General features: G+C 67.1%; 2 protein-coding genes across 11 annotated transcripts in view; one reads left to right on the forward strand and one right to left on the reverse strand.

The window, feature by feature from the left end:
- Window positions 1-22,649, reverse strand: part of TMEM179 (transmembrane protein 179) — a 61,652-nt gene extending 39,003 nt beyond the window's left edge. For 2 of the 3 annotated variants that reach the window (XR_005791249.1, XR_005791250.1), the window contains exons 1-3: window positions 22,299-22,649; window positions 15,675-15,812; window positions 15,057-15,135 (exon numbers count right to left, since the gene is read on the reverse strand). Coding sequence is in view for 1 of the 3 variants with exons in the window: in XM_040478377.1 (XP_040334311.1) it covers window positions 13,227-13,406; window positions 15,057-15,135; window positions 15,675-15,812; window positions 22,299-22,603 (702 nt within the window). In the remaining 2 variants the exon portion in view is untranslated. Of the gene's footprint in view, window positions 1-10,876; window positions 13,407-15,056; window positions 15,136-15,674; window positions 15,813-22,298 lie in introns of those variants that run through there. The other variant, XM_040478377.1, reaches the window with a different exon arrangement.
- Window positions 1,269-10,009, forward strand: CUNH14orf180 (chromosome unknown C14orf180 homolog). Of its 8 annotated transcripts, none has more exons than XM_040478378.1 (5): window positions 1,269-1,373; window positions 5,376-5,502; window positions 6,819-6,948; window positions 8,428-8,463; window positions 8,818-9,135. In XM_040478378.1, exons 2-5 carry the CDS (start codon window positions 5,392-5,394, stop codon window positions 9,021-9,023), a joined length of 483 nt encoding a protein of 160 aa, XP_040334312.1. In that variant the 5' UTR covers window positions 1,269-1,373; window positions 5,376-5,391; the 3' UTR covers window positions 9,024-9,135. The 8 variants fall into 8 exon arrangements, with proteins under 8 accessions (XP_040334312.1, XP_040334318.1, XP_040334315.1 ...); XM_040478381.1 differs by having other exon boundaries at window positions 1,291-1,393; window positions 8,818-9,142; XM_040478379.1 differs by lacking the exon at window positions 1,269-1,373 and adding an exon at window positions 2,518-2,887 and having other exon boundaries at window positions 8,818-9,140.
- Window positions 22,650-22,655: the final 6 nt, after the last annotated feature.

Genomic DNA, 22,655 nt, shown 5'->3' on the forward strand with positions numbered 1-22,655 from the left:
CCACCGTCCAGCCCATCCACGGTCCGTCCCGTCCACCGTCCAGCCCATCCACGGTCCGTCCCGTCCACCGTCCATGCCCGTCCACGGTCCATCCCGTGCACGGCTGCTTTGCCCTCTGAGGCAGAGTTGAGCATGACCAGAGACCCGAGTGCGTCTGCCATCAGACCCTTTGCAAGGACAGTCTGCTGCAGAGCGCGGAGATCGCCCACGGGCCCACCCCACACACACAGCACCTCGCTGGCCTCTGTATACAGTGTGCACAAATGCTGCTTTCCAGGCCCCGTGGCTTGCGTGGCCCTCAGGGGACCCTGGGACATTCCTCGGCCCACACTGCCCCTCCCAGCCCCCATCCTCCCTGGACGCCCTGGGGGCCCCGAAGCTTTGCCTGAGTTCCCCACAGAGACAGGAGGTGGGGATGGTCTCTCCTCGGGCCTCACCCCTTCCGGGCGGCCATATGTGCCCGCAGATCAGGAGCCAGCGGGGGCGAGGGGGGGCGGCGGCGGGGGGGGGGGGGGAGGGGGGCGGCACCGAGACCCCGCCCGGCTGCCACCCCTGGGCTGTGTGGCTTTGGGCAAGTTGCCTCCCCTCTCTGAGTGGCACTTCCTCATCTGCTAATGTGGGACGGCTGCCGCTCAGACACAAGGAGCCCCCAGCCCAGAAGGACCCTGGGAAATGGAGGTGCCTTCACCCCTGCTGCCCGCCCCCTCTGACCTGAACACCAGCCCCGCCTGCTAGGCCAATATGGGGCTCAGCCAGTGCACCCCAAATGGCAGCATGGGGTACATGCTTTGCCTGCTCTTCCTGGGACCCCAGAGCAGGATGCAGGGGCGCAGGGGTGAGTAGCAGGGTGGGCGCCCTCCGCCCCGGGGCCCCACTCTGGGGCAGGGTCAGGCAGGGGCCGGACTCTGTTCACACCACCCTCCTGCCGTCCCCACCCCCACTCCGCCTCCGATCCAATCCTCATTTCCCAAGGGTTGCCAGGCTGGAGCCCGCATGTGGGCCAGCAGGGCAGGGCCGGGGCACTGACCCCGTATCTTGTCCGTAGGCCTGTGTTCAGGGCCGGGGACACCAGTCCCTCCTCTTCTGCCAGCGGCCTATCCGCAGGGTCACTGCTATTTCTGCCAAAGGGGAGAGGTAATTATAGCTCAGGCGGCCTGACGCAGGCCCGGCCACAGACCGCCCCGCAGCGGACCAGCAGCAGCACCAGGCCAGGGTGGCAAGAGGCTGGAGGGACTGGGTCTCTCTGGGGGAAGGTGGCGGGTGGGGGGGTGGGGGTGGGGGGGCGCTACGGCCAGGCCTGGGCCGGGACCACGCTGACATCCCGTCACTGGAGACGCCACAGAGCCTGGCTTCACGGCCCCAGGGGGAGCCAGGTGAGATCCCAGCTCAGGGGGTGAGTAGAGGCTCACTTCCCATTTGGGAACGAAGCTGGTAGAGAAGATGCCCAGCCAGAGAAGCAGGAGAGAACCTGCCGTGGGCAGGCGGGCAGGCGGGCAGGCAGGGAGGCGGACCAGCCCCCTCTGAACCCCAAGTCTGGTCTGAAAAGTGCGGGCGGTGGGTGCTCTCACTCCCTGGCACTCTGAGCCGCCTCCTCTGTGGCCTGGCCTGACCCGAGGACCCCGGCCAGCCCTCCCTCTACACTCCTGCTTGAGGCGCAGCCGTCTGTGGGTCAAGTGGGGGACTTGGCCAGTTCCTACCACAAAGCTGGGGCACGGGGTCTCGATGAATCTCCCCCGGTGATGAGCCAAGCACAGTCCCTTCAGAAGCCACCCGTGGCCAGGAATCTTGTCATTTTGCAGGGGCAGCAGGCTCAGGCACAGACGCCTGCCCCAAAGGCCCCCGAGGGTGCTGCTGAGGGTAGGTCAACGTGGGCACAGCCAAGCTGAGCAGGGAATGGTCTCTTACTCGGGTCATCGAGCCCCAGCCCCAGCATTCGGGACCCTCAGGGAACCGGCCCTTTTCTGAGCTGATCTGATCAGAGGAAGTCCCCATCCTGGCCCACTGTGCACGTGGCTCACCCTCCAGCTCAGAACATGCCGTTCACTGGGCACCTACTCTGTGCAGGCATGTTATCTCCACCTTTACAACATGCTGGATGGCTTGCAAACGCCCACCATTGTACGGGGGCCTGGGACTCGGGCTGGGTGACCCCCCCTGGGTCTCACTGTGGCCAGGGCTGGGGTCCACCTGCTCCCATGTGCCTGGGGCTCTCCAGGCCAAGGTCAGCCATTCCAGAGCACCCCACTGCACCCAGCAGGCACCCGGCCATCACCCTGAGCTGCTGTTGCCCCACGTCCTAATGTGCAGAGACTCGGGGGAGGGTCCTTGGGGACTGTCAGGACAGCTCCTGCTCCTCGTGCCCCCGACCCCAGGCAGGAGAGCCCAGTGAGCGAGAGGCCAGCCCAGGGGGCGTCCCCAGGGGTTCTCCCCTTGCTCACATCAGAAGTGTGTGTTATCTGGGGATCTGCCAGACTGTTCCGCCCTGTGAGTGCTGGGCTGGGGGCGGCCGGCCGGGCCCGGGAGCCCCCGCCCTCCCGCGGGGAGGCCGGCCTCGGGGTGTCCGTGGCCTCCTGTCCGCTTCTCTGGCCGGAAGAAGGTGCAGCTCGCATCTTGTGCGCTCAGCCCCCTGCCCCCGCCGTTCGGCCACGCCGCTCGGGGGAGGGGGAGGGCACACGGCACCCACGGCCACCGAGCCCCGCTGTGACGGCCTCCTCGGCGGCCAGACCCTCCAGAGGCCACTGCCCGCTGCTGTAATGGAAACTTCTCAGCGGGCTCGTGAGCGGCGACAGCTCGGGTTCCCGCTCGGCTCCAGGCTCCGATCGGCCGCGGGTGGGGGGCCAGGCAGGTGGGCGAGTCACCCGGAGGTGCGGCGCCTGCAGGAGCCCAGGTGGGCATGTGTACGTGGTGTGGGCACGCACGGGGGTGTGGGGAGCTGTGCGTGTATGTGGTGTGCGAACGGGCGGGGGGGGGGGCTCGTGGCTCCGGCTTCTGCGCGGTGACGTCCTGCCACGGTTCTCCCACCTGCGCCAACCCCGGGGGCCCCTGGAGGAGGTGTCTGTCACCAGCCCCAGGTGAGCGGGGGGAGCCCAGGCCTCTCACTGGAGATGGGCCGGGGCACGAGGAGACCCTCGGCTTGCCCAGGGCTACGGGACCCGGCCAGGTCCTCCGTGGCCTGAACCCCAGGGTCCAGCGGGTGGACAGGCACGGCGCGGGGTGGGAGGGGTGACAGGGAGCCGGCGTGGCTGCTGACCTGGCCGCCCGCCACAAGGTCAGAGCTGAGGAAGGCCCCTTCCCCACGCAGCACTGCACTACATGGGGGGTCTCAGAGGGACCCCCGGCGAGGACGGAGACACTCCTGCAGGCAGTGGGCGGTCAGTGGGCGTGGGGAGGAGTGGGGCACAGAGTGGGGCGCACGGCCCGGGCCCGGGTTGTGGGGGGAGGGAGTGACAAGCCTACCGGGTGGTCACAGAGCCACGGCAGGTCAGGTGGCCCAGCCCGGCGGGGGGGGGTGGCTCGGTGCCGTCGGAGGCGTTGGGCCAGGCTGGAGCTGGCCCGGCCCGCCTCACACACGCCCGGAGGTCGGCGGGAGAGGCGAGCCGGGGCCGGGTGCAGAGGCTCAGCCCCTGTGGGCCAACCCCCACCCTCTGCGGGGACTTGATGCACAGCCTCGGCCAGACCTGCGCTCCTGCAAGGGAGGGCGGGAGGGCCTGAGGCTCCCCGGGCTCAGCACCCCGGGCCCACCCGGCCTGGAGCAGGAGATCCGGGGACTCAGCAGGAGATCAGCATCCTGCGGCCCACCTGTGCCCAGCCAGGCAGGCCCCCACCAGAGACAAGGCTCCAGACACCGGCAGGCCCCGTCCCAACCGGGCTCTGAGACCTGGCAGGCCTCAGTTTCCCCACCCCCAGGGAGAAGCAAGTGTGGCCTCAAGAAGGTCAGAGGCTGTTGCCCGAGAAGGCCCGCCCTGAGGGAGCGGGGGGAGGGGAGCGGCGGTGACACACTGCAGGCCCCAGGCCTGAGCTATTTTCCACCCTTTATCACCCATCTGTCACGAGCGGCCTCAGAGTGGAGAGCACTCGTGTTACACACTGTCGCTGCCAGAGGCCCGAGGGTGGGGGCCTGCCGGGCGGCCGGAGGAGGCCCGCGGGGGGGCAGGAGGGGGTACCAAGAGCAGTCTTCGCCTCCCCCTGCGCTACGGGGTAGGGAAACTGAGGCCCAGGGCAGTCACGCTGTTGAACGAGGTCACCGGGCCAAAGAAGGACAGAGCCCAGGACTCCCGCAAAGGCCCCCGCTTCCTCTCGGAGGAAATGACATTTAAGGGGGAGCCGGAGCCGGAACAAGACCGCCCGTGGAGCGAGGCCATCGGGGCAGGGGCAGCGGGCAGCCGGAGGGCAGGGGGACCGCCCAGTGGCAGACGGTGGCCCAGGCAAAGGCACTTGGCCAGAGAAGGCCCAACCCCCCCCCCATGCCCCCCCCCGAGAGCCGCAGGGAAAGGGCACATCCCCCAGGAAGTCCTCACTGCCCTCGCGGGGGTGGGGCGGCCCCGGAGGCAGGGACCCCCACCCCCGGTGTCCGCGTGGCCAGGGAAGCCCCGCGTCCATTTCCCCATATGTGCAATGAGGGGGTGGGGCCCCCCCCGCGCGCCCCCCCCCCCCCCCCCGCTCCCAGCGCCCTCAAAGGACTAATGCTCGATGCCTGGCTTCACCTGCACGGGTGCCTGGCAGGGTCTGTGCCCGGAGAAGGGCTGGGGAAGGTCTCAAAAGTCAAGAGCCCGTCAAAGTCTGCAAAAGAAAACCCACTCGAGAAGGGCCACAGGTAGGGACGACAGGTGCTTAGCAATCACAGGCTCACAGGTGGGAACGGGGAGGCTCCCACCTGACACCTGCTAAGTAAGCGAGTTAAACCTGGGACAGAGAGGGAGGGACAGAGAGGGAGGGAGACGGAGACAGAGTCTGTGCAGAACCGAGGGGCCGCCCCACCAGCCCAAACCCCTCAAGGAGGACGGGACCCTCCGGAGCAGCGCCCCCAGCCCCACGGAACCCCAACAGCGCCGGCCCTTCGCTCACCCCCAGAGTCTCCCCCGTGAAAGGGGGAAGCAAGAGGTTTATTGCAACTTTACCCGAGGCCTCCGAACAGTGTGACGACAAGAATAAAATGCAAACTTCCTGCCCACCCAGTATCCGAGGCCGGCCGTAAATTACGGACGGCAGCCTGTGGGACGTTAGGCAGCCGTGAAAGCTGACGATGAGGGACCCTGTGGCCACCGGGGAGGGTGCAGCCGGTCTCCTCGTGGGCGGGGCTGACAGGAGAATCCCCTCCAGAATTCTACTCCTACCAGGGTCGCTTGTACAATAAGCAACGTCTTCGCTTGTCTTAGGACCATGCTCCGATAAATGAGGACTGCAGGGCAGACCTTGAGCCCCGACTCCCGGCCAGAGACGCGACATCAGACCAGAAAGAATGAAGAGGCCGCTCCGAGCTCGCCGCAGCCCGGGGCAGGGAGGGTAAGGCAGGGTCCCGGACAAGCCCCCATCCCAGGCTCAGGGATCTGGGCTTCTGCTGGGGCGGAAAGGGGGAGCAGGGGCGGGAGGCTCGGTCCCTGCCCTTGCCCTGAGCTGTCCCCGGCCCCAGGGGAGGAATCACCGGGGTGGGGAGTTCTCCAAAGGTGTGGTCTGGCAGAGAGGGCTGGAGCCTCGCAGGGTGGGACACGGCAGAGGTGCATGGCCAGGGCGGAGGGCCGGCGTGCCGTCTGAAAGGGCAGGGAGGGCGGGCCGGGAGGTCTGCACAGGGAGAGACAGCAGATGAGGCAGAGGAAGCAGGAGCCATGGAGAGCTCTGGAGCGAGGCAGCAGCAAGTCTGGATGCTTCCCTGGCAAGGTCCCCTCGCAGCCCAGGGAGGAGGGTGTACGAGTAGGGGAGGAGGGGGTGGAGAGAGGAGGGCCAGGGTGTCCTGTGAGGGTGCAGGTGCGGAAGCCCAGGCCAGGGCAAAGTGGGAACCAACTTCAGACCCGGGTCCTGACCTAATGTCGGTGCTCACCGCCAGGCCGGGAAGGCCGCAGGCACAGGCATCCCAACCGAGGAGAGGGGACAGCCACGAGCTGGGCCAAACCCCAGGACTAGGTGGGTCTCGTGTGCCCCCCAGAAGGCCGGCAGCAGGCTCTGTGCCACCAGGGCCCCCCAGCCGGGAGCCACTGAGCAAGGGGCCTGCCTGGGCTCAGAACGGCCTGTTTGTGGCCAGTTTACAGATGGAAACACTGAGGCTCAGAGCAGCCCGGTAACTCTACTTTCCAAACTCATTGTGGGTGGGAGGGTGGCCCCTGGGCGGGCCCCTGTGTCCAGGCTCCATCCATCCCCAGCCTCATGCTCAGATCCATCACCCCGTCCACGGGGGAGTGACAGAGGCCCGCTGTGTGACCCACGCCAGGTACTGACCTCGAACAGGCCCGGCTCGGCGCAGGGGGACAGCGGCGGGCATGAGCGTGCTGGGACTCAGGGAGGTTTTGTGTGGGCGGCTCGGCCATGAAGACAGGCCTCGGTGGATATTCACAGTTACCGTCGTCCTCATCACGACCGACCCGTAGAAGTTGTTACAGACACCATCGGGACCGGTGACCAGGGGACACGGGCCTGTGCGGCCACGGACCGCAGCCGTGGCACCGCTAAAGCCGCCGTCCTTTGGGCCGGCCCCGATGGCTTTGTTCCAGGCCCCACCAGTCACCCGGGGGGCTGGGGCTGGGGCTGCAGGTGGGGCGGTCCACGGGGGGGGCACCTCGTCTCCCGCGCCCGGGGGCTCACGGCTCCCCTCTGCGTCCCCCCCCCAGGAGGGCTACAAGAGGTGTCCCCCCTCCATCCTGAGGCAGAGCCGGCCGGAACGCCGCAGCCGCGGGGCCGAGCCACAGAAGACCGCCAGGCACGTGCGGTTCCGGGAGCCCCCGGAGGTGGCCGTCCACTGTAAGGGCAGAACGCGGCCAGCAGGCCCGGGGACAGGTGGGGCAGGGGGACGCGTGTCCTGGGACCCGCAGGAGGCCCTCTGAAGGGACCCCGATGACCCCAACGAAACCCGGGCCCACGGGTCAGTCTGCACACAGAGTAACAGTCAACGGAACAGCGAGCGGCAGGAAAACAGTAAATCCACAGCTGTCCAAATCACCACCGTCCTCTCGAGGGAAGGCCGGCGGGCAGGCGTCCCCAGCGGCCCACCCACTCCTCCCTGCAGCGCCCCTCAGCTGCTCCCACCCACGTCCACCTCCCGGCCCCAGCCCCAGAGCCCCTCACCGCCGCCGCCCTCCCCGCCCCCGGCCCACCTCACGCCTGCTTCGGCCCTTCCCTTGGGACCGGCCCCTGTATCCTCTGGCTACACCGGGTGACCACGGACTTAGAGGCTTCGAGCGAGCCACAGTGCCTATTGCAGTGACCCCACGGGTCAGGGGCGCGGACCCGGTGCAGCCTGTCCTCGGCTCAGGCCTGGCCCTCCAGGCTGCCGTCCAGGTGTGGCCCGGGACTGCCTCTCATCTGAGGCCTGCGTCCGTTCCAAGCTCCCTTGCCGTTTGCAGAAGTCAGTTCCTGGCAGCTCTAGAGTCAGCAGCTGCACCTCTGAGAGCAGCAGCAGGCCCTCCCTCCGCTCCTGATTAGGTCGGGCCCACCCAAGATCATCTCCCTTTGGAGGGGACTCCGAGTCAGCTGACCGGGGCCTGCAGCTCCTTTCCCCTTTGCTGTATTCTCTTGGGTAGAAGCAAGTCACGGCCCCCAACCGGGGAGGGGACAGTAGGGAGCTAGGAATCACGGGGGCGTCTTACGTCCTGCCCACCACAGCCCCCCCCCGGCAAGACCTCACTTCCTGAGACCTGCCGAGCTGTGGATGAAACTCTCTGCCCAACACATGTTAGGGTCTCCCTGGATGGCCCGTCACGAGCATCCGGCCCGGCCCCACTCCTCTCCCGATGCCGGGGGGGCTCTTGCAAGGCTCCTCCTGCCTGCTCTTCGCCCCCAGCCCCCTGGCCTCCGCGCTCACCCCCAGGAGCCTCCCAACAGCTCTCTATGGATGGGGCACCAGGGCCCAGGCGGTCCGGGGGTGGTCGGGCCCCCCCAGGAGACTGCGCAGGATGGGAGTGAAGGTCCTCTACAGGCTCCCCCCCCCCAGGCACCCGTGGGGTCACCACACCCCACACTGCACAGGCCACGAGAACAGCGCCCAGCCTCTCGGGGTCCCCGAGACCCGGCAGCTTGAACCTGGGGCAGCGAGGCTGGGACAGACCTTGGAGGGCCCTGCACCTTCCCCTTGTGAAACGGGGTGGCTGTGTCCGACCCGGCCCTTCTCGGGCTCCTTTGGGGGTGGGCGTGGCACATGAGGCCCTGAGGGCGCGGGGCAGGCTGAGGTCGGGTGCGCCCCCAAGCCGGGGGCCTGCCCGCCCAACCGCGTCTCCTCCGCAGACATCGCCAGCAGGGAGTCCACCACGGCCACCAAGGGTGAGTCTGAGCCCTCCCCACACCCCCACACCCCGTGCCCAGGCCACGCTCGCCACACCCCCGGTGGCTCCAGCAGGTCCCCCCCCCCCAGCCCCTGACACCCACGGTTGGCAACAGCACCCCTCTGGGGTCCTGCCCCCTTACTCCTGTCCCAAGGGAGAGTGCCAGAGGCAGGGCCAACAGAGGCCCCAGGCGGGGGGGGGGGGGGGGGGGGCGGGGGGGGGGGGGGGGGGCTCCACGCCCCAGGGGGACCACGGGGGGCACCCGGGGACCCACCACCCTCCCTGCAGCCTCCCCGCCAGCCCCGCAGGAGCAGGGAGCCCCAGGCTCACCCGGGACCCCCTCCGCCCCCAGCGCTCGGCCGGCCCCGGTCCCGCGGCGGCTCCCTGCTCCTGCGGATGTCCGTGTGTCTCCTGCTGGTGCTCGTGCTGGGTCTGTACTGCGGCCGGGCCGAGCGGGTGACACTGGCCCTCGAGGACCTCCGGGCCCGGCTCCTCGCGCTTGCCCTGCGCCTGAGGCACACGGCCGTCACCTGCTGGCACGGCCTGCTGCAGCTGTGACCGCGGCCGGATGCTCGCCCCCACCCCCCACGGCCCCCGTCATGCAGGGCGGGAGCCCCCGCTGGGGTCTGGGAGCTCCCCGGGCGGGGTTGGGGGGGCCCGGAGCCCTGGCTCTGGAGCAGCAGGCGGCCCACCCATCCAGTCAGGGCCCCGCTTGTATGTGTGGGGGTCCACCGTGAGGTTCTACCAGAAAACCGATTCCTCTGCCTGCTTCGGGCCCCGGAGAGCCCTCACCCCAGTGGGAACTCTCCGTATCCTTGGGCCAGGCCCGGAGGCGGACGCGTGGGGCCCCTTGAAGACAGGGACACCGGCCCTGTGCCCGCGAGACCCCTCAGAAGTAAAACTGGACCTTGCTGCTTGGGGCTTGTGGGGCCTGGACCTCAAAACCCCGCGGAGGCACACGGGTCTGGCTGTTGGCGTGGGGCCCTCCCCACTGCGGCCACGAGCGTGCAGGGCGGGGCCTGGCATCTCCCCTTGGTGCTGGTGGTGGGACCCCAGCCTCTGGGCCCAGGTCTGACCCCGAGGCCTCAGGGGCCCTCTCATGCCCCGAGGGAAACATGTGCCGCCCACGACCTCCGCTGTCCACCCGGAGCGGCCGAGAGGCAGCCCGCTCTGCCCGGACCCCCACCGCCCCGGAGCACGGCGCGTGCGCCCGGACCCCAGGTGGTGCCACACACCAGCCACAGTGCCTCCGAGTCCCGTGACCCCGTGCAGACACCGTGCCATCGCCGGTGCTGCAAGGCCATGGGGACCCGTGTGGTCTGGACCCCTGCCTGGAGGGGGGCCTGGAAAAAGCGGGGAGGCCCATGGTCAGACACCAGGAGGGACTGCCAGGAAGACGCCATCTCCCGCAGCAACCCGCAGACAAGCGTCCACGGGACGGCCAACGCCGTGCTGCTGCTTCCCGGGGTGACGCTCTAAGTGCCTGTCCCCATTACCAAAGTGGGGACACACTGGTTTTCTATTAAAACGCACTGCCACCTCTTTAATTAGTCTGGGGGTTTTTACCCAAAGGAGCGAAACAGGGACCATTTGCTACGGAATTGGCTTCATTGGCTAAAGCAGAGGTGGGGGCAGTGGGGAAGCCTTTTCTGCCGGGCCTCAGGGGCTGGGACGGTGGTTACAGGGTTCGGGATTCAGGGGGCCCGGGTGGAGAGGAGGGGCCGATCTCCAGAAGCAGGAGACAACAGGGGCCATGGTCGGGGGAGGACCCCAGCCCTCAGGGACCATCCAGGGTCACAGCTGGTTCTAGCACGACCAGGGTGGTTACCACCTCCCGCAGCAGCCCAGCCCTCCCCCCAGGACCCCACCTCGCCTCACCCCACCCCCCGAAGAGGATGGGCAGATTACTACCCATATTCCAGATGGGGAAACTGAGGCTCAGAGAGGTAGGTCACATGTCCAACCCCATGGGGCGGGCACAAGCCTCAGGCTCAACTCCTCCAGCCCTGGTCCCCCCCGGGGCAGTCCGCCATGAGGCATGAGGCAGCCCCCTCCTCACAGCCACTGCTCTCGGCCAAGAGCCCGTGACGGCAAAGACATCCCGGGTCCGGAAGGCCCACAGGACGTGAGCACCTGCTTTGGGGAAAACACTGCTCAGGCTGTGCACGCCCTGAGAGGTCCGAAATCCCGCATCCAGCCGTGCGCCCCGGGAAGCCCCGGAGCCCGCGCGGACGCGAAGGTCCGAACCCGGAGAGGCCAGGCCCTCATCCCGGCAAGGTTCTGAAGCGACAGGAACAAACACAAGGCAGTTTTTACACCGTAGGAGCGGACGAAACACCGGAAGCCAGGACGCTAAAGGTGGATGGAGGTTGGGGCGGGGGGCGCAGAGGCTCCATTGTCCACAACAAGGCTCAGGACTTTGTGTTTATTTGGACGTTGAACAACAGACACACCAGGCTTAGGAATCATTACTTTCGGTTTTCGTCAGGAGTGGAGTTAAGACAAAGTTGTCTGTTATCCACGCGCAGCTGGGAGAAGCAGAAGCGATCGGGGGGGGGGGGGGGGGCCTTCCTGCCCAGCCCTGGGGAACCCAGCTGTCCCCTCCCTGGAAGCCCCCCACTGGCCTGACACGGGTCTGTGCCAACGACAACCCCGCTGCACCAGTGACACCTGCAGGTAAGTGGGCGCGTCTCCCCTAGCCTGACCGAGGAGGGGAGGCCCCAGACCCGGCCGGGCGCTCCAGGAGCGGCAGCCGCCACGGGCAGGCCCAAACCTGCCATGGACCCTGGGGCTCCAGGAGGCCACGTCCCGCCCCTGCTCCTCTGCCCCCGGGGCCTGGCTGTTGCTGGGAGCAGAGCGGAGCGCTCAGGGGCTGGAGAGGGTCCCCTCGGCTCGTGCACGAGGGCTGAGCTGAGACCAGATCGGCTTGGGGGCCTCGGTTCTCCCAAAACAGCTCCCCCAGCAACCCAGCTGCTCTGTCTGACATTCTCGGCCGGGCCCTGGGGCCTCTGAGATGGCAGGAGGTGACGGGCAGCCTCCCTTCCCTGGCCCAGGCTGCCCGGCCCCACTCGGCACCTCGCCCCGGACCCGCATCTGTGGCCTCGGGAGATCCGTGCCCCCATGTGGGAGACCAAACCAGCCCCTGGCAGCAAGAGGCACGGATGCGGGGAGCCGGGCATCTTCTTCCCTGGAGGGTGGGGAGCAGCAGGAGGGTCAGCCCGGGAGACGAGAACGGGGTGCCCCACTCCTACAGAGGAGCACCACGTGCAGATGTGGAAGCCGGGGAGCCCCGCGAGGAGGGGGGTCCACAGCCCAGCAGCCCAGGTGGCTCATCACTGAGCTCTGGGGTCACGGGTCCCCCCGGCTCCTCCACCTGCCCCTGTGTGGACGGGGTCATGCCCTCTGGCGGCCTCAGTGCTCCAGGCTCCGTCCATCAGACGGGAAGGCAGCCCCTCCACCGGGGGGGGGGGTGCCGGGGGCACAGGGGGCGTCCTGGTGGATGAAGGCCAGAGAAGCCGCTGTGTCCTCACCAGCTCTGATGTCTGCTCACACCTTGCGGCACACACGCACTCATGCTCACGGTTGGGCACACACATTCCCATCCATGCTCACACACTCATGTGTGCACATGCACGTGCTCACATTCCTGCGCACACTCACTCACACTTGTGAATGTGAGCTCACGTAGAGCTACACGCTCACACACTCACACCTTCCCGTGCACTTACATGCGTGTGCACACACTCGTGTCACACACGCACTAATATCACACAGACACATCCACACACTCACAGGCACTCACACGCTCACCCAGACGCCTCCAGTGGCACCTGCCCCACCCCATCCTCCCTAGGGGGCGCTGTGCCCCTCAGCCCGTGTCCCCGCCTCCCCCACCTCCCCACCCTGTGACACAAACATTGGGGCCCGGGAGCCTCCAGGCAGGGCCACCCGGGGCTCCCCCGGCAAGTCCCATGGCAGAGGACGAGGGGCACCGGGCGCGGGCCCCCAGTCCTGACACCACAGCCACTTTCCAGGACACCCACACAGCCACCACCTGACTCAGGGCAACACCACTGCCCTATGCTTTTGACGCTGAGACCAGGCCTGGCCACCTGGGCACCACGAAGCAGGAGCACAGGGAACCGGGCCCTGCGGCAGGGGCGGGGGGTGCAGGGCCAGAAGGTGGGGAACACACTGCCGGAGAGCTCCCTCCTGCACCCACCCCCCAGCTCCCAGGCCACAGAAGTCGTGGCCCACGCACTGCTCAGGAGCAAGGGACAAGAGCGATGCGTGGCCCTCGTGGGCTGGGGTCACTCTGGGGACGCAGGCTGCCCGACAGAATCGCACACAGAATCACACCCGGGCAAGCCGGCAAGGTGACGGAGACGGCACCCAGCCGTGGCGTGCAGGCGAGCTCTACGGCAGGGGTGCCCTAGAGTCTGGACCCCCGCTCAGCAGGCTTGCCCGGCCAGCGCCCCCCGGAAAGGCCGGCCGTGCAAGCACGGAGCCCGGAGGAGGCCCCTGCGTGGCCCTGTCTGAGGGCCGGCGCCCACCCCGGGCAGCCGCCACACGCAGGGTGGGGGTGGGGGGCTCGGTGAGCGGGCTCACTCACTTTGCACGGTGCCGAGGGGGGACATGCAAGGCGAGGGGCAGGTGGGGCCAGGCAGGGCCCCCCGCTGCTCCCCCAGGTGGGGCTGTGAGCCCCGGGGCGAGGCGGGGGTGGAGGGGGGGCGTCTGGGGGCGGGGCTCCCCCGCCCGCACCTAGATGACCGCGCTCTTCTCCTCCTGGAAGCAGGTGCGGGGGGTCGGCCTGGCCAGCAGCAGCTCCTTCTCGTGCACCAGGCTGTCCAACAGGTCCTCCTGGCGGTAGTTGTGGTAGACTTTCAGGAAAGCCAGGATGGTGACGGCCAGCCAGGCCAGCCACGAGGCCCAGAGGCCGAACTACGCAGAGGGCAGAGGCAGGGTCAGGAGGCCGGCCGGCCCGCAACCCCCCTGCCCCGGGGTCCGCCTCGCCTCCTCCCCAACACGCCCATCCCTCCCTGGCATCTGGCGGCCTGCCCTCTGAACCCCGAGCTGCACGATGCTTTTGGGGGTCTGCCCACCTTCGCCCCCAGGCAGCCCAGCCCACCCGTCCCCAAGGAGAGCCCGCCCGTGACAGAGCCACCTCCAGCTGCCGGGGTGAATTGACCTTGGTCGGCTTCTCCCAAACAGCTGAAGGAGAAACAATTTAACGGAACCAGGCCTGAGCCACACGCAACAGATCCTCGTGTCAGGTTGTCACCAGACTCAGCTCGCGCCTTCCTAATCTAATTGGCGCAAGTAGCCCCGAAGCATTTTCCATTCCATCTTCGTGAAGGAGTCTCTGGTGCTTTCAGCTCATGTCAGCAAAGAACCTTGGACCCACCAGATGTGCAGCCCCCCAGCGGGCTCCTCTCCAAAGGAAGAGTCCTCAGATCAGCCACGGGCCGATGTGAGCCCTGAGAGGCCAGTCTGGGGTCCAAACATGGACCTGGATGCCAGCAAGCCCTGCCCAGGGCGGGAAGAAGCCAACCCCACCTGCGGACCCCGCAGCAGTGTCGTCTGCCTAGACACAAATGTGGACCCAGACACAGGCCCTCACTGACCGCTGACAAGCCCCGACACAGCTGTATCCCAGCCAATGGGTCCCCAGAGAGGCACCGGGTCTCCTGAGGCCAGGCAGGGGGAGGGTCTCTGCCCCCCCACACCGTTCCTCAGACATAGCATCTGCTTCCCCTGGCCAGGCAGTAACCACAAGCCCCCCAGCATCTATCGGAGGGTCCCTGCTCCAAGCGCCCTGCCCCGGACTGCAGACCAGGGGTCTGATGCCTGGTTTCCTTTCTTGGCACAGAGCCACTCCCTCACCCCCTGAACCTCACTTCCGCAGTTAGCTCACGCTGGCCCCTCCTCCTAGGAGCCCAATGCCTCACCCCTCTCCACATCCACCTGCGAGAACCCTCACTCAGTCTCTGAGATCCAGCTCTTCCAACCCCTCCTCCAGGAAGCCTTCCCGAATATACCACTCACTCAGCTGCATCTCCTTTGCTTGGCCCCATCCTCGACCTCCCCTGGATGAGAGCGAGAGCCTTTGGAGACAGTCTGTGTATCCGGTGTATTCAGCAGTGAATGGAATCCTCCCCAACGATGCATGCTTCCCTGCCTAGCAGAACAGACCCGCCTACCACGCACCCCCTCCCACCAGAACAGCCCCGCATACCTAGCAGCCCCTCCTACCTGAACATCCCCGCCTACCCGGCAGCCCCTCCTACCAGAACAGCCCCGCCTACCCGGCAGCCCCGCCTACCTGGCAACCTGCGTCTCCTACCTGAACAACCCCGCCTACCAGAACAGCCCCGCCTACCCAGCAGCCCCACCTACATGAACAGCCCCGCCCACCCGGCAGCCCCACCTACCAGAACAGCCCCGCCTGCCTGAACAGCCCTGCCTACCAGAACAGCCCGCCTACCCGGGAGCCCCGCCTACCAGAATAGCCCCCGCCTACCCAGAAGCCCCTCCTACCTGAACAACCCCGCCTACCGGGACAGGCCCCGCCTACCCGGCAGCCCCACCTACCTGGGCGATGGCAAACTGGTCGTAGAAGGCAGAGTTGTCCACGTTAAGCTCCAAGTTGATGTCCTGGAGCTCTTCGCAGCTGAAACAGCAAGGCGCAGGGTGGCAGGTGACGCCAGGACACGGGGCATGGGGAGCGGCATGCAGCACCCCCAAACGGTGAGGCAACTGTCCTAGCCCCAAAGGCTTCATCCCTGACCCCCTCCAACCAGAAGCTTCTGCTCCCGCTCCTCCCCATCCCTATCGCTGTCTTCCAAACCCTCCAAGACCCAATCCGGCCCAGCACTCAGCCCAGGCCTCTGCCCGCGAGGGCAGCACAGGGCGGGATCTCCAGGGCCTGTGCTGTGTAGCCATATCCGGCCCTCCAGGGTCGAGTGCGCTGGGCCTACGTACCCCCTCCCCCCACACACATTCGGCTTGGCTCCACCTCCAGGGTGTGGGAGGTGCCCTACTTTCACTGAAGGGGGTGTTAAGGCCAAGGGGGCGGGTCCCGGGAAGTCCCTGGCCAGGTGTGGGGGGGGGGGGGGCGGGCGGGGAGGGAAAAACCCCCCCCCCCGAAGGGGGTTCATGCGCCAAGCCGTCGGCGGGGGGCAGTGGGGGTGGGGCGGGGCCCAGGCGCACCTGTGGGACACGGTGCCCTTCTCGGTGATGGCATCGCACCACATGGTGAAGCCTACGCTCACAATGGTGCTGGCGATGAAGACGAGAAAGACCACAGAGGCGCTGACCAGAAGGTTCAGGAAGGCGTAGAGGAAGGAGCTTCAGCAAAGGACGGGAGGGGACAGTCACCGCGCGCCACCACCGGGGTCCCCCTGACACCCCAGCAGTGCCAGGAGACAGCTGGCGTGTGGGCCCGATAGGGTGACGGGGCCTGTGGGGCCGCCAGGGCCACCTTCCCGTCCCTCACTGCCCCTCACCCCGAAGTCCCATGCTGACCCCAGGCTGCCCAGCCCAACCTCCCGGAGACCCAGCGTGGGGACACGTGTCAGCACCGCCTTCCGGAGGAGGCAGAGCCAAGACTGAACCCCAGGACATTTGGTCCCAGAGCGTCAGGACCAGCGCGTGCTGACAAAGCAGGACGCCCTTCCCAGGCCGTTCCTGACGCGGCTGCCCTGAGGCCACGTGCCCACGTGGCCATCGACGCCGCTGGCCTGCACCTGCGTCAGGGGCTTGTGGTGCGACCCCGCCCTCATCTCCCCACTGCATCCTAAGGCCCAGCTGTGCCCGGGGAGGGGGTGGGGGACGCAGGAGGCAGGGCCAGGAGGACAGAGCTCACTCGGGGTCCACCCGGACACGGCCCCACCAGGGTGCCTACACAGGACACCAGCGTTTGCTCTCCGGCCGAGGGGGGCGTGTGGCTGGGGCACGGCAGCCCACCCCACCAGACGCCCCTGCCCCACTACCCGCCATCTCCAAATCGCCCCCTGGAGACTCAGAGTCCCGGGTCTGGCTGAGCCTGGGGACCTGCAGGGTGGGGGGACAGGACCGCCCTCAGGGGGGACGGCAGCCCCGGCCACACCTACCGCGTGGACATCTGTCCATCGACACATGGAGTCTGAGGGGCGAGATCGACCCAAACTGGCTTCACAGAGAACACATCCTGGAGGTCTCAGCCGGGGCCCCAGCCAGGAAATCGTGAAAGCTGCTGTCGGATGCGGTGGCTTCCCCCGGGACGAAGGGGGATGCACGCAGCGTCCATTTTGCGTTTGTCCCCGCCTGCACCCGCCACGCACTGACTGAGCACCCCCTCACCCTGTGCTGGGCCCTGAGGACAAAGAAATGACCATGCCCCGGTCCTGGCCCCGGGAGGCACCCCAGCCTTGGGCGGGCGATCAGCCGCGGCCAGCAGCACAGCCAGCAGGGCCAGGGCTGGGGGCGTGAACAGGAGGCCGGAGGCCCGAGGCTGCAGTCCCAGAATCATAGCCAGCGGGTCTGCGCCCACGTTCACACGGATGCGCGGCACGTCAGCACCACTCCCAGCTGACCGGGGCCATCGTCAGGGCCGTGACCGGACAGCTCAGTGTCCAGGTCACGCGTGTTTGCAGCGCAAGCCTCCCTGTGTCCGACTCCCGGCGCGGCCTGAGCCGGTCGGGCATTTCGTCGTGGGTGGGTGGGCTCCGCGCCCCCTGCCCACTGCAGACGGCACGAGGGCTGCTGACTTCCCCGACTCTGCAGACCATTGCCTCTCCATCCTCTGCCCAGGGGGCTGACCCAAGTAGACCACGGCAATGACCCCTCTTCCCGGCTCCCGGTTGAGCCCAGCCAGTGGGAACCGGGCAGGGGGTGGAAGGAGAGGCAGTGAGTGTTCATCCCCAGGCCCCTGCTGGGGGGGACGTGGGGAGGGGGGATGCCCGCTGGGTGGCCGTCCCTCCACTGAAGGTCATCACGTCTCTTCCAGTGCCTGCAGCCAGAGGAGGTGCCAGGGCCGTCGCAGGGCCCGCGCCTGGCCCACATCCTCGTCTCTGCCGACCGCCCTCCTCAGGTTACCCTCACGTGTGTGAGCCTGAGCATCTGTTCCCAGCTGGGACCCCGACAGACAGCTCCAGACCGCAAAATCCACCTGGCCCTGGGCGCTCTGAATAAGAGGCCCAGAGTTACAAAGAGGGGTATGTTGGGGCCAACCCCGCCTCCGAGGCTGTCACTGGGGACAGCAGCGTGTCAGCTCCAGCCACCTCTTTGCCAGCGGGGTGACCTTCAGCAAGTCACTTTCTGCGCCTCAATTTCTCCCTCTGTAAATTGGGCAGCAAGAGCCCCCCACTGGGTCGCTTTGGAAACTGAGGGAGCCTGCGTGGGCAGGGGGCTTCCTCCTGAGCATGAGCACCCCCTCCCTCCCCGGGACAAGCCTCCACCCGCCGCCAGAGCCCTGGGCTGGCGCACCTGCAGCCCTGCGCGTGGGGCTCGGCCTGTGGCCGCGGAGACGGAAGCATGGGAGCAGCATCAGCCACCAGATGCAAGGAGCCGGTGGCTGGGGGCCAGCTGTGCCCCCTGTGGACCGCGTGGGGCTAAGCAGGGCTCGGAGAGTTCACAGGGGGCCCTCCTTCCCGGGAGCGAATGCTCCAAGGAAAGCAGAGGCTACCCAGAGCCTACACCCCGGCTTTGGATGGCCACTCCACTCCAGCCCAGGAGAATGAACGGGTCCCGGGGGGCCAGGACCGAGTGTCCACAGCTGGAGCAAAGAAGCCGCCCGCCTTGGGCACGAAGGCCGGCTCCCTAGGTGCCCACCACCTGCCAGCAGCCTTTCACCATCACACCAGGCACCCTGCCCTGCAGGTGCCCGGCATCCCGGATGAGCCGGCTGCTGCCCTCAGCAGGACTTCCTGGAAGAGGGGGGTATGACCAGGGTGCAGAGGATGGGTTTGCCGGGCAGTCCCCAACCTCAAGTCCTGCTCCCCCTCATGGGGGGGGGGGGCGGCATCCCCCATGTCCGGCACCAAATTCTAGAGAGGCACACCCGGCTCGATGCTCCCTGTGTGGCTAAAACCACCCCCAGGGAAGCCTGCTCAGCCTGAGACACAGCTCCCACTCCCTGGGGGGCGGGAACAACATAACCTTCCGTAGCCAGAAACTTCCAGCCACATCCGTGCTAAACAGGCACAACTGGGGGCTCTCCTCCCGTGACAGGAACACGGAGTCCCCGAGCCATCAGACAGGGGAGGGTGTGGGGCTGCGGTCATCCCAACAGCCTCCTCCTACTCCCCAAGTCCATCTCTGGCTCCTACCATGGAACCTGTCTGGGCTGCAGAGTTCTGAAGAACCGGGTGTGTCCAGAGCCTCATTCGACTCGGCCCTCAGAGTCCACAGTGCCCCCCCCCCCGCCCCGCCCTGCTCCCCAAGGACCCATCAGCCTGCGGCCCTAAACAGGAAGCTCAGCACACACAGGGTTAAGTCCATCTATCTCCCGCCACCACCACCACCACCACCACCTCTCAGGGTGCCAGGCCGGATGTGCTGTCTCCATGGTGACAGTTATCCGGAAAGCCCTGGGAGCGACTGCAGGCTGGGGGACAAGTGTGGGTAGGCAGATGGGTTGTTCTGACCTAGCACTCCCCAGCTGTGGATCACAAACCGAGGCCACCTGTACCCTCCACTGCCCTGGGCGCCCCCCCCCCCAGGCCTGTGACCCACCCAGGCCTCGCCCAGTGTCCCCAGCCAGCAAGCACCCGGGGAAGCCCCAGGGGCCTCTGTTTCACAGGCCCATTCCTTCAGCCACAACCAGGATGAAGCCTCCTGCAAGCTGTCCCCACCCTTAGCCCTTTATTCTCCTGGGCACAAGCTGTCCAGGGCCCCACTCTGTCCAGGGACATACCGTACGTGAGGAGGGAGCTGGCACCATGGACAGGGTCTAGCTCAGGCGCCAGGGACCCGGCCCCGAGCCCTTTCACACAGCCCAAAGGGCAGGGCTCTGCCCTGGGTCTCAGCTGGGTCCTGGCTGGTCTCTGAACATGGACTCAAGATAATTAGTGTGCACACACCCCGAAGCAGACCCCAAGGCTGACAGCAGCAGTGATGTCCTTGATGAGCTGGACACCCTGAGGGCCCTCACCACCCCACGAGCTCACTCTAACCACCCTTCCCGGCCTCCTGTCTGTCCCGAGTCCCCTACTGTCCCAGCACCCGCTCGCCTGCTCTACACGGCTGGACCGACACCTGAGCCGGGACCGGCTTCTCCAGGCCCCCATCTTGCCTGCCCATGAGGCAGGCCCAACCTTTCTGGGGGCCCAGGACTCGGCACGGCAGGCCTGCAGGGCTGACCCCTCGGCCGGACTGTGGATCTGAAGACCCCAGGGCTGGGGGAGTGGCTGCGAGGGAGCAGACCTCACACGCAGGCCTCCTTTCCGTCTTCATTCAACAAACGCTAATCTGTGACTCCCAAGGTCAGCCCTGAGCACACAGAACCTGCCTTGGCTTCATCCAGCCCGGGGGCCCCTCAGACGGAGCCACTCCTGGGTATCCATCAGGGAGAGCTCTGGCCTCGTCCTACCACCAGACCCGGATGAAGCCTTGGCCCTTGGACAGATGTCACAGCGGGCTGGCTGCCGAGGGCCCCTCGTCCCTATAAGACAAATGGCCTAAAGGTGTTCAGGGTCTGGACGGTGAGGGCCTGCAAGCGGGCAGGGCCCGGCCTCTGGGGCTCACAGCGATGTGGGGTTCCAGAGCCCCAGGGACCCCCAGAGACTGGGAGCAGGGCGGGGAGGGCTGAGAGCCCCAGAGCCTGTGGGAAAGAAATCTCGGTCACTCAGACGGGGCGGCAAATCTAGGGACAGCGGCAACAGCAGCTTCTGTCCTTTGTCAACTCACAACTGTAACGGGGGGGTCTCGTGAGGGTGCTTGTCTTACAGGGACGAGGTGGGACGATGGGCCTGTGCCCACTGCCCCCAGCCTCCCGGACGGCAGGGACCTCGGCTCCCCTACCCTGCTGGCCGTCCTCTCCTCCTCAGACCCTGTCTCATATGCAGAGAGGCTTCCCCTGTCCCCATCTGCACAGGGACACTGACTACGGTAACACCCAGGTCGGCAACATGCACGCACGCACGTGACACCTGAAATCCCTCCTGGGGACACCAGCCGTCGAGTGGGTTGAGGGAAGTAAGAGGCCTGTGGCAGGGCAGGATGGCCCCCGGGACTGGCCTGGGCTCACCGGGGCAGAGTCCCAGCCCCACAGCGCGCCCCCCCCCCCACCGCCCCCAGAGGCCTGCCCAGGCTGACACGCGGCTTCCCGCAGACCCTGAATCCAGAAACAGTGATGTGCTGAGCTGTGCCCTGACAACGTATGTCCAAGTCTTCGCCTCAGGACAGGTGCCTGTGACCTTAACTGGAGACGGGGTCTTTGCATGTGTCATTCAGCTAAAGACCTCAGGGTGAGGTGCACCTTAAATCCAATGACTGGTGTCTTTATAAGAAGAAGGGAAGAAACAGAGAGAGCAAAGAGGCCATGTGAAGACAGAGACAGCGACAGGAGCGGCAAAGCCCCAGCCAAGGAATGTCAAGGGTTGTGGGCAGGCACCAGAAGCTGGCCTGGAAAGGATCCTCCCTCCAGAGGGAGCCTACCCTGCCAGCCCCTTGATCTCCGACCCTCGGCCTCCAGACCCGTGGGGGAATAAATTGTTTGCGGCCTCAGTGTCTGTGATCTTTGCTGCACCAGCCCCGGAGACCCACACGTGTGTGTGTTGCTGGACCTCACCCTCCTCCGAGTGTGTCAGCCCCCACGCTGGGCTCTGCCTTGGCTGCTCGGGTCCTCTTTACCCTGCCACCCTGTCATTCCTCCCTGGCCCCTCTGAGGGCTCTCCAGAGTCCCTGCTTGAGCCTTCTACCCGCTCTCAGAGCAACAGCTTCTCTCTCACGTCCCCGAAAGAAGAGAAAAGCCCCCCAGACTGCCAAAGAGTGATGTGTGGAGGCCGGGGGGGGAGGGGCAGAGTTTGGGAGAAGGCCCGGATCTCCCCTGTGGATGTGAGGGCAGGCAAGGGGCAGGAGTGGCCTCCTGGGAGCACAGCACAGCAGTCCACGGCAAGGGGCGTGGTGGGTCCACAGAGGGTCCCACAGGCTGGAGGTGCCTGGAACGCTACTGGCTGAGGACCCCAGGTGAACCACATCCCACTCTCTCACAGAATTGTGCCAGGGCAGGGAAAGGTGAAGGGGGATGCGGAGGCCAGGAGGGAGGGAGGCCTCAGGGACCCCAGCCAAGGTCCGAGCGCTGGCCGTAGACCCAGAGAGGGTTCCCTCTGGCCTTTGCCCCACCACCATCCTTCCCAGGAGGATGGGGGTGAGGGGAGGACTGCCCCGTCTGCCTGATCAACCACCAGCCCGGCCTGGTCCCTCCCCTCCACCAGAGGAGCACCCAGGCCCAGACCCGCTAGGGGCTGTCGCAGAGCACTGAGGGTGTGGGCCCGGCTGAGCCAGCAAGCCAGGGAGGGCCCAGGGCTGCTCCGAGATGACAAGGCAACATTTGCGCCCCAGGGGCAGGGGCGGTAAATGCCCAGAGCGAGAGGTGACGCACACTCGGGGAGGGAAGCACTGGCCTTGTGCGGAGCGCGAGTGACCCTCGGGGTCCCGGGTTCTGCGCAGACAAAGGGCAGTTGGCACGGAGGCGGGGAGCTCCGAGGGCTGACATTTTAGGGCCTGGGAGCTCCCGGGGAAGAGGGAGGGGCCGTGGCTCCTCCTCGAGGGGGGAGGGCCTGGGGGGCGCTGCGGGCACGGCAGGGACGCCGTGCGGGGGCTGAGGGCTGCGTCCGCCAGGCCCCCACTTACCCCTCGTGTCCCTTGCACAGGAAGAAGAGCGTGCGCCAGGCGTGCGCGGCGGCGAGCAGCAGCGAGAGGAGGCTGGCGAGCAGGCTGAAGCGGCAGGCGGCCGGCGGGCCCCACTCCTGCACCGTGAAGCGCTCGCGCTCCTGCACCGTCAGGTTGGCGCTCAGCCACATGCCCTCGGTGAACAGCAGGCAGCGGCCGCGGAAGTCGTGGCCGTTCTCGGACAGCGGCACCACCACCACGAAGCTGAAGAGGAAGGCCAGGAAGTAGCAGACGCACTGCGCGAAGAGGAAATTGTTGAGCGCCATGGCTGGCCCGGGCGCGCCCAGGAAGCGGCCGGCGGAGGCCGCGGGGCCGGGC

This window comes from Herpailurus yagouaroundi, unplaced genomic scaffold (assembly GCF_014898765.1).
Source record: "Herpailurus yagouaroundi ecotype Mexico unplaced genomic scaffold, PumYag 141, whole genome shotgun sequence".
NCBI lineage: Eukaryota > Metazoa > Chordata > Mammalia > Carnivora > Felidae > Herpailurus > Herpailurus yagouaroundi.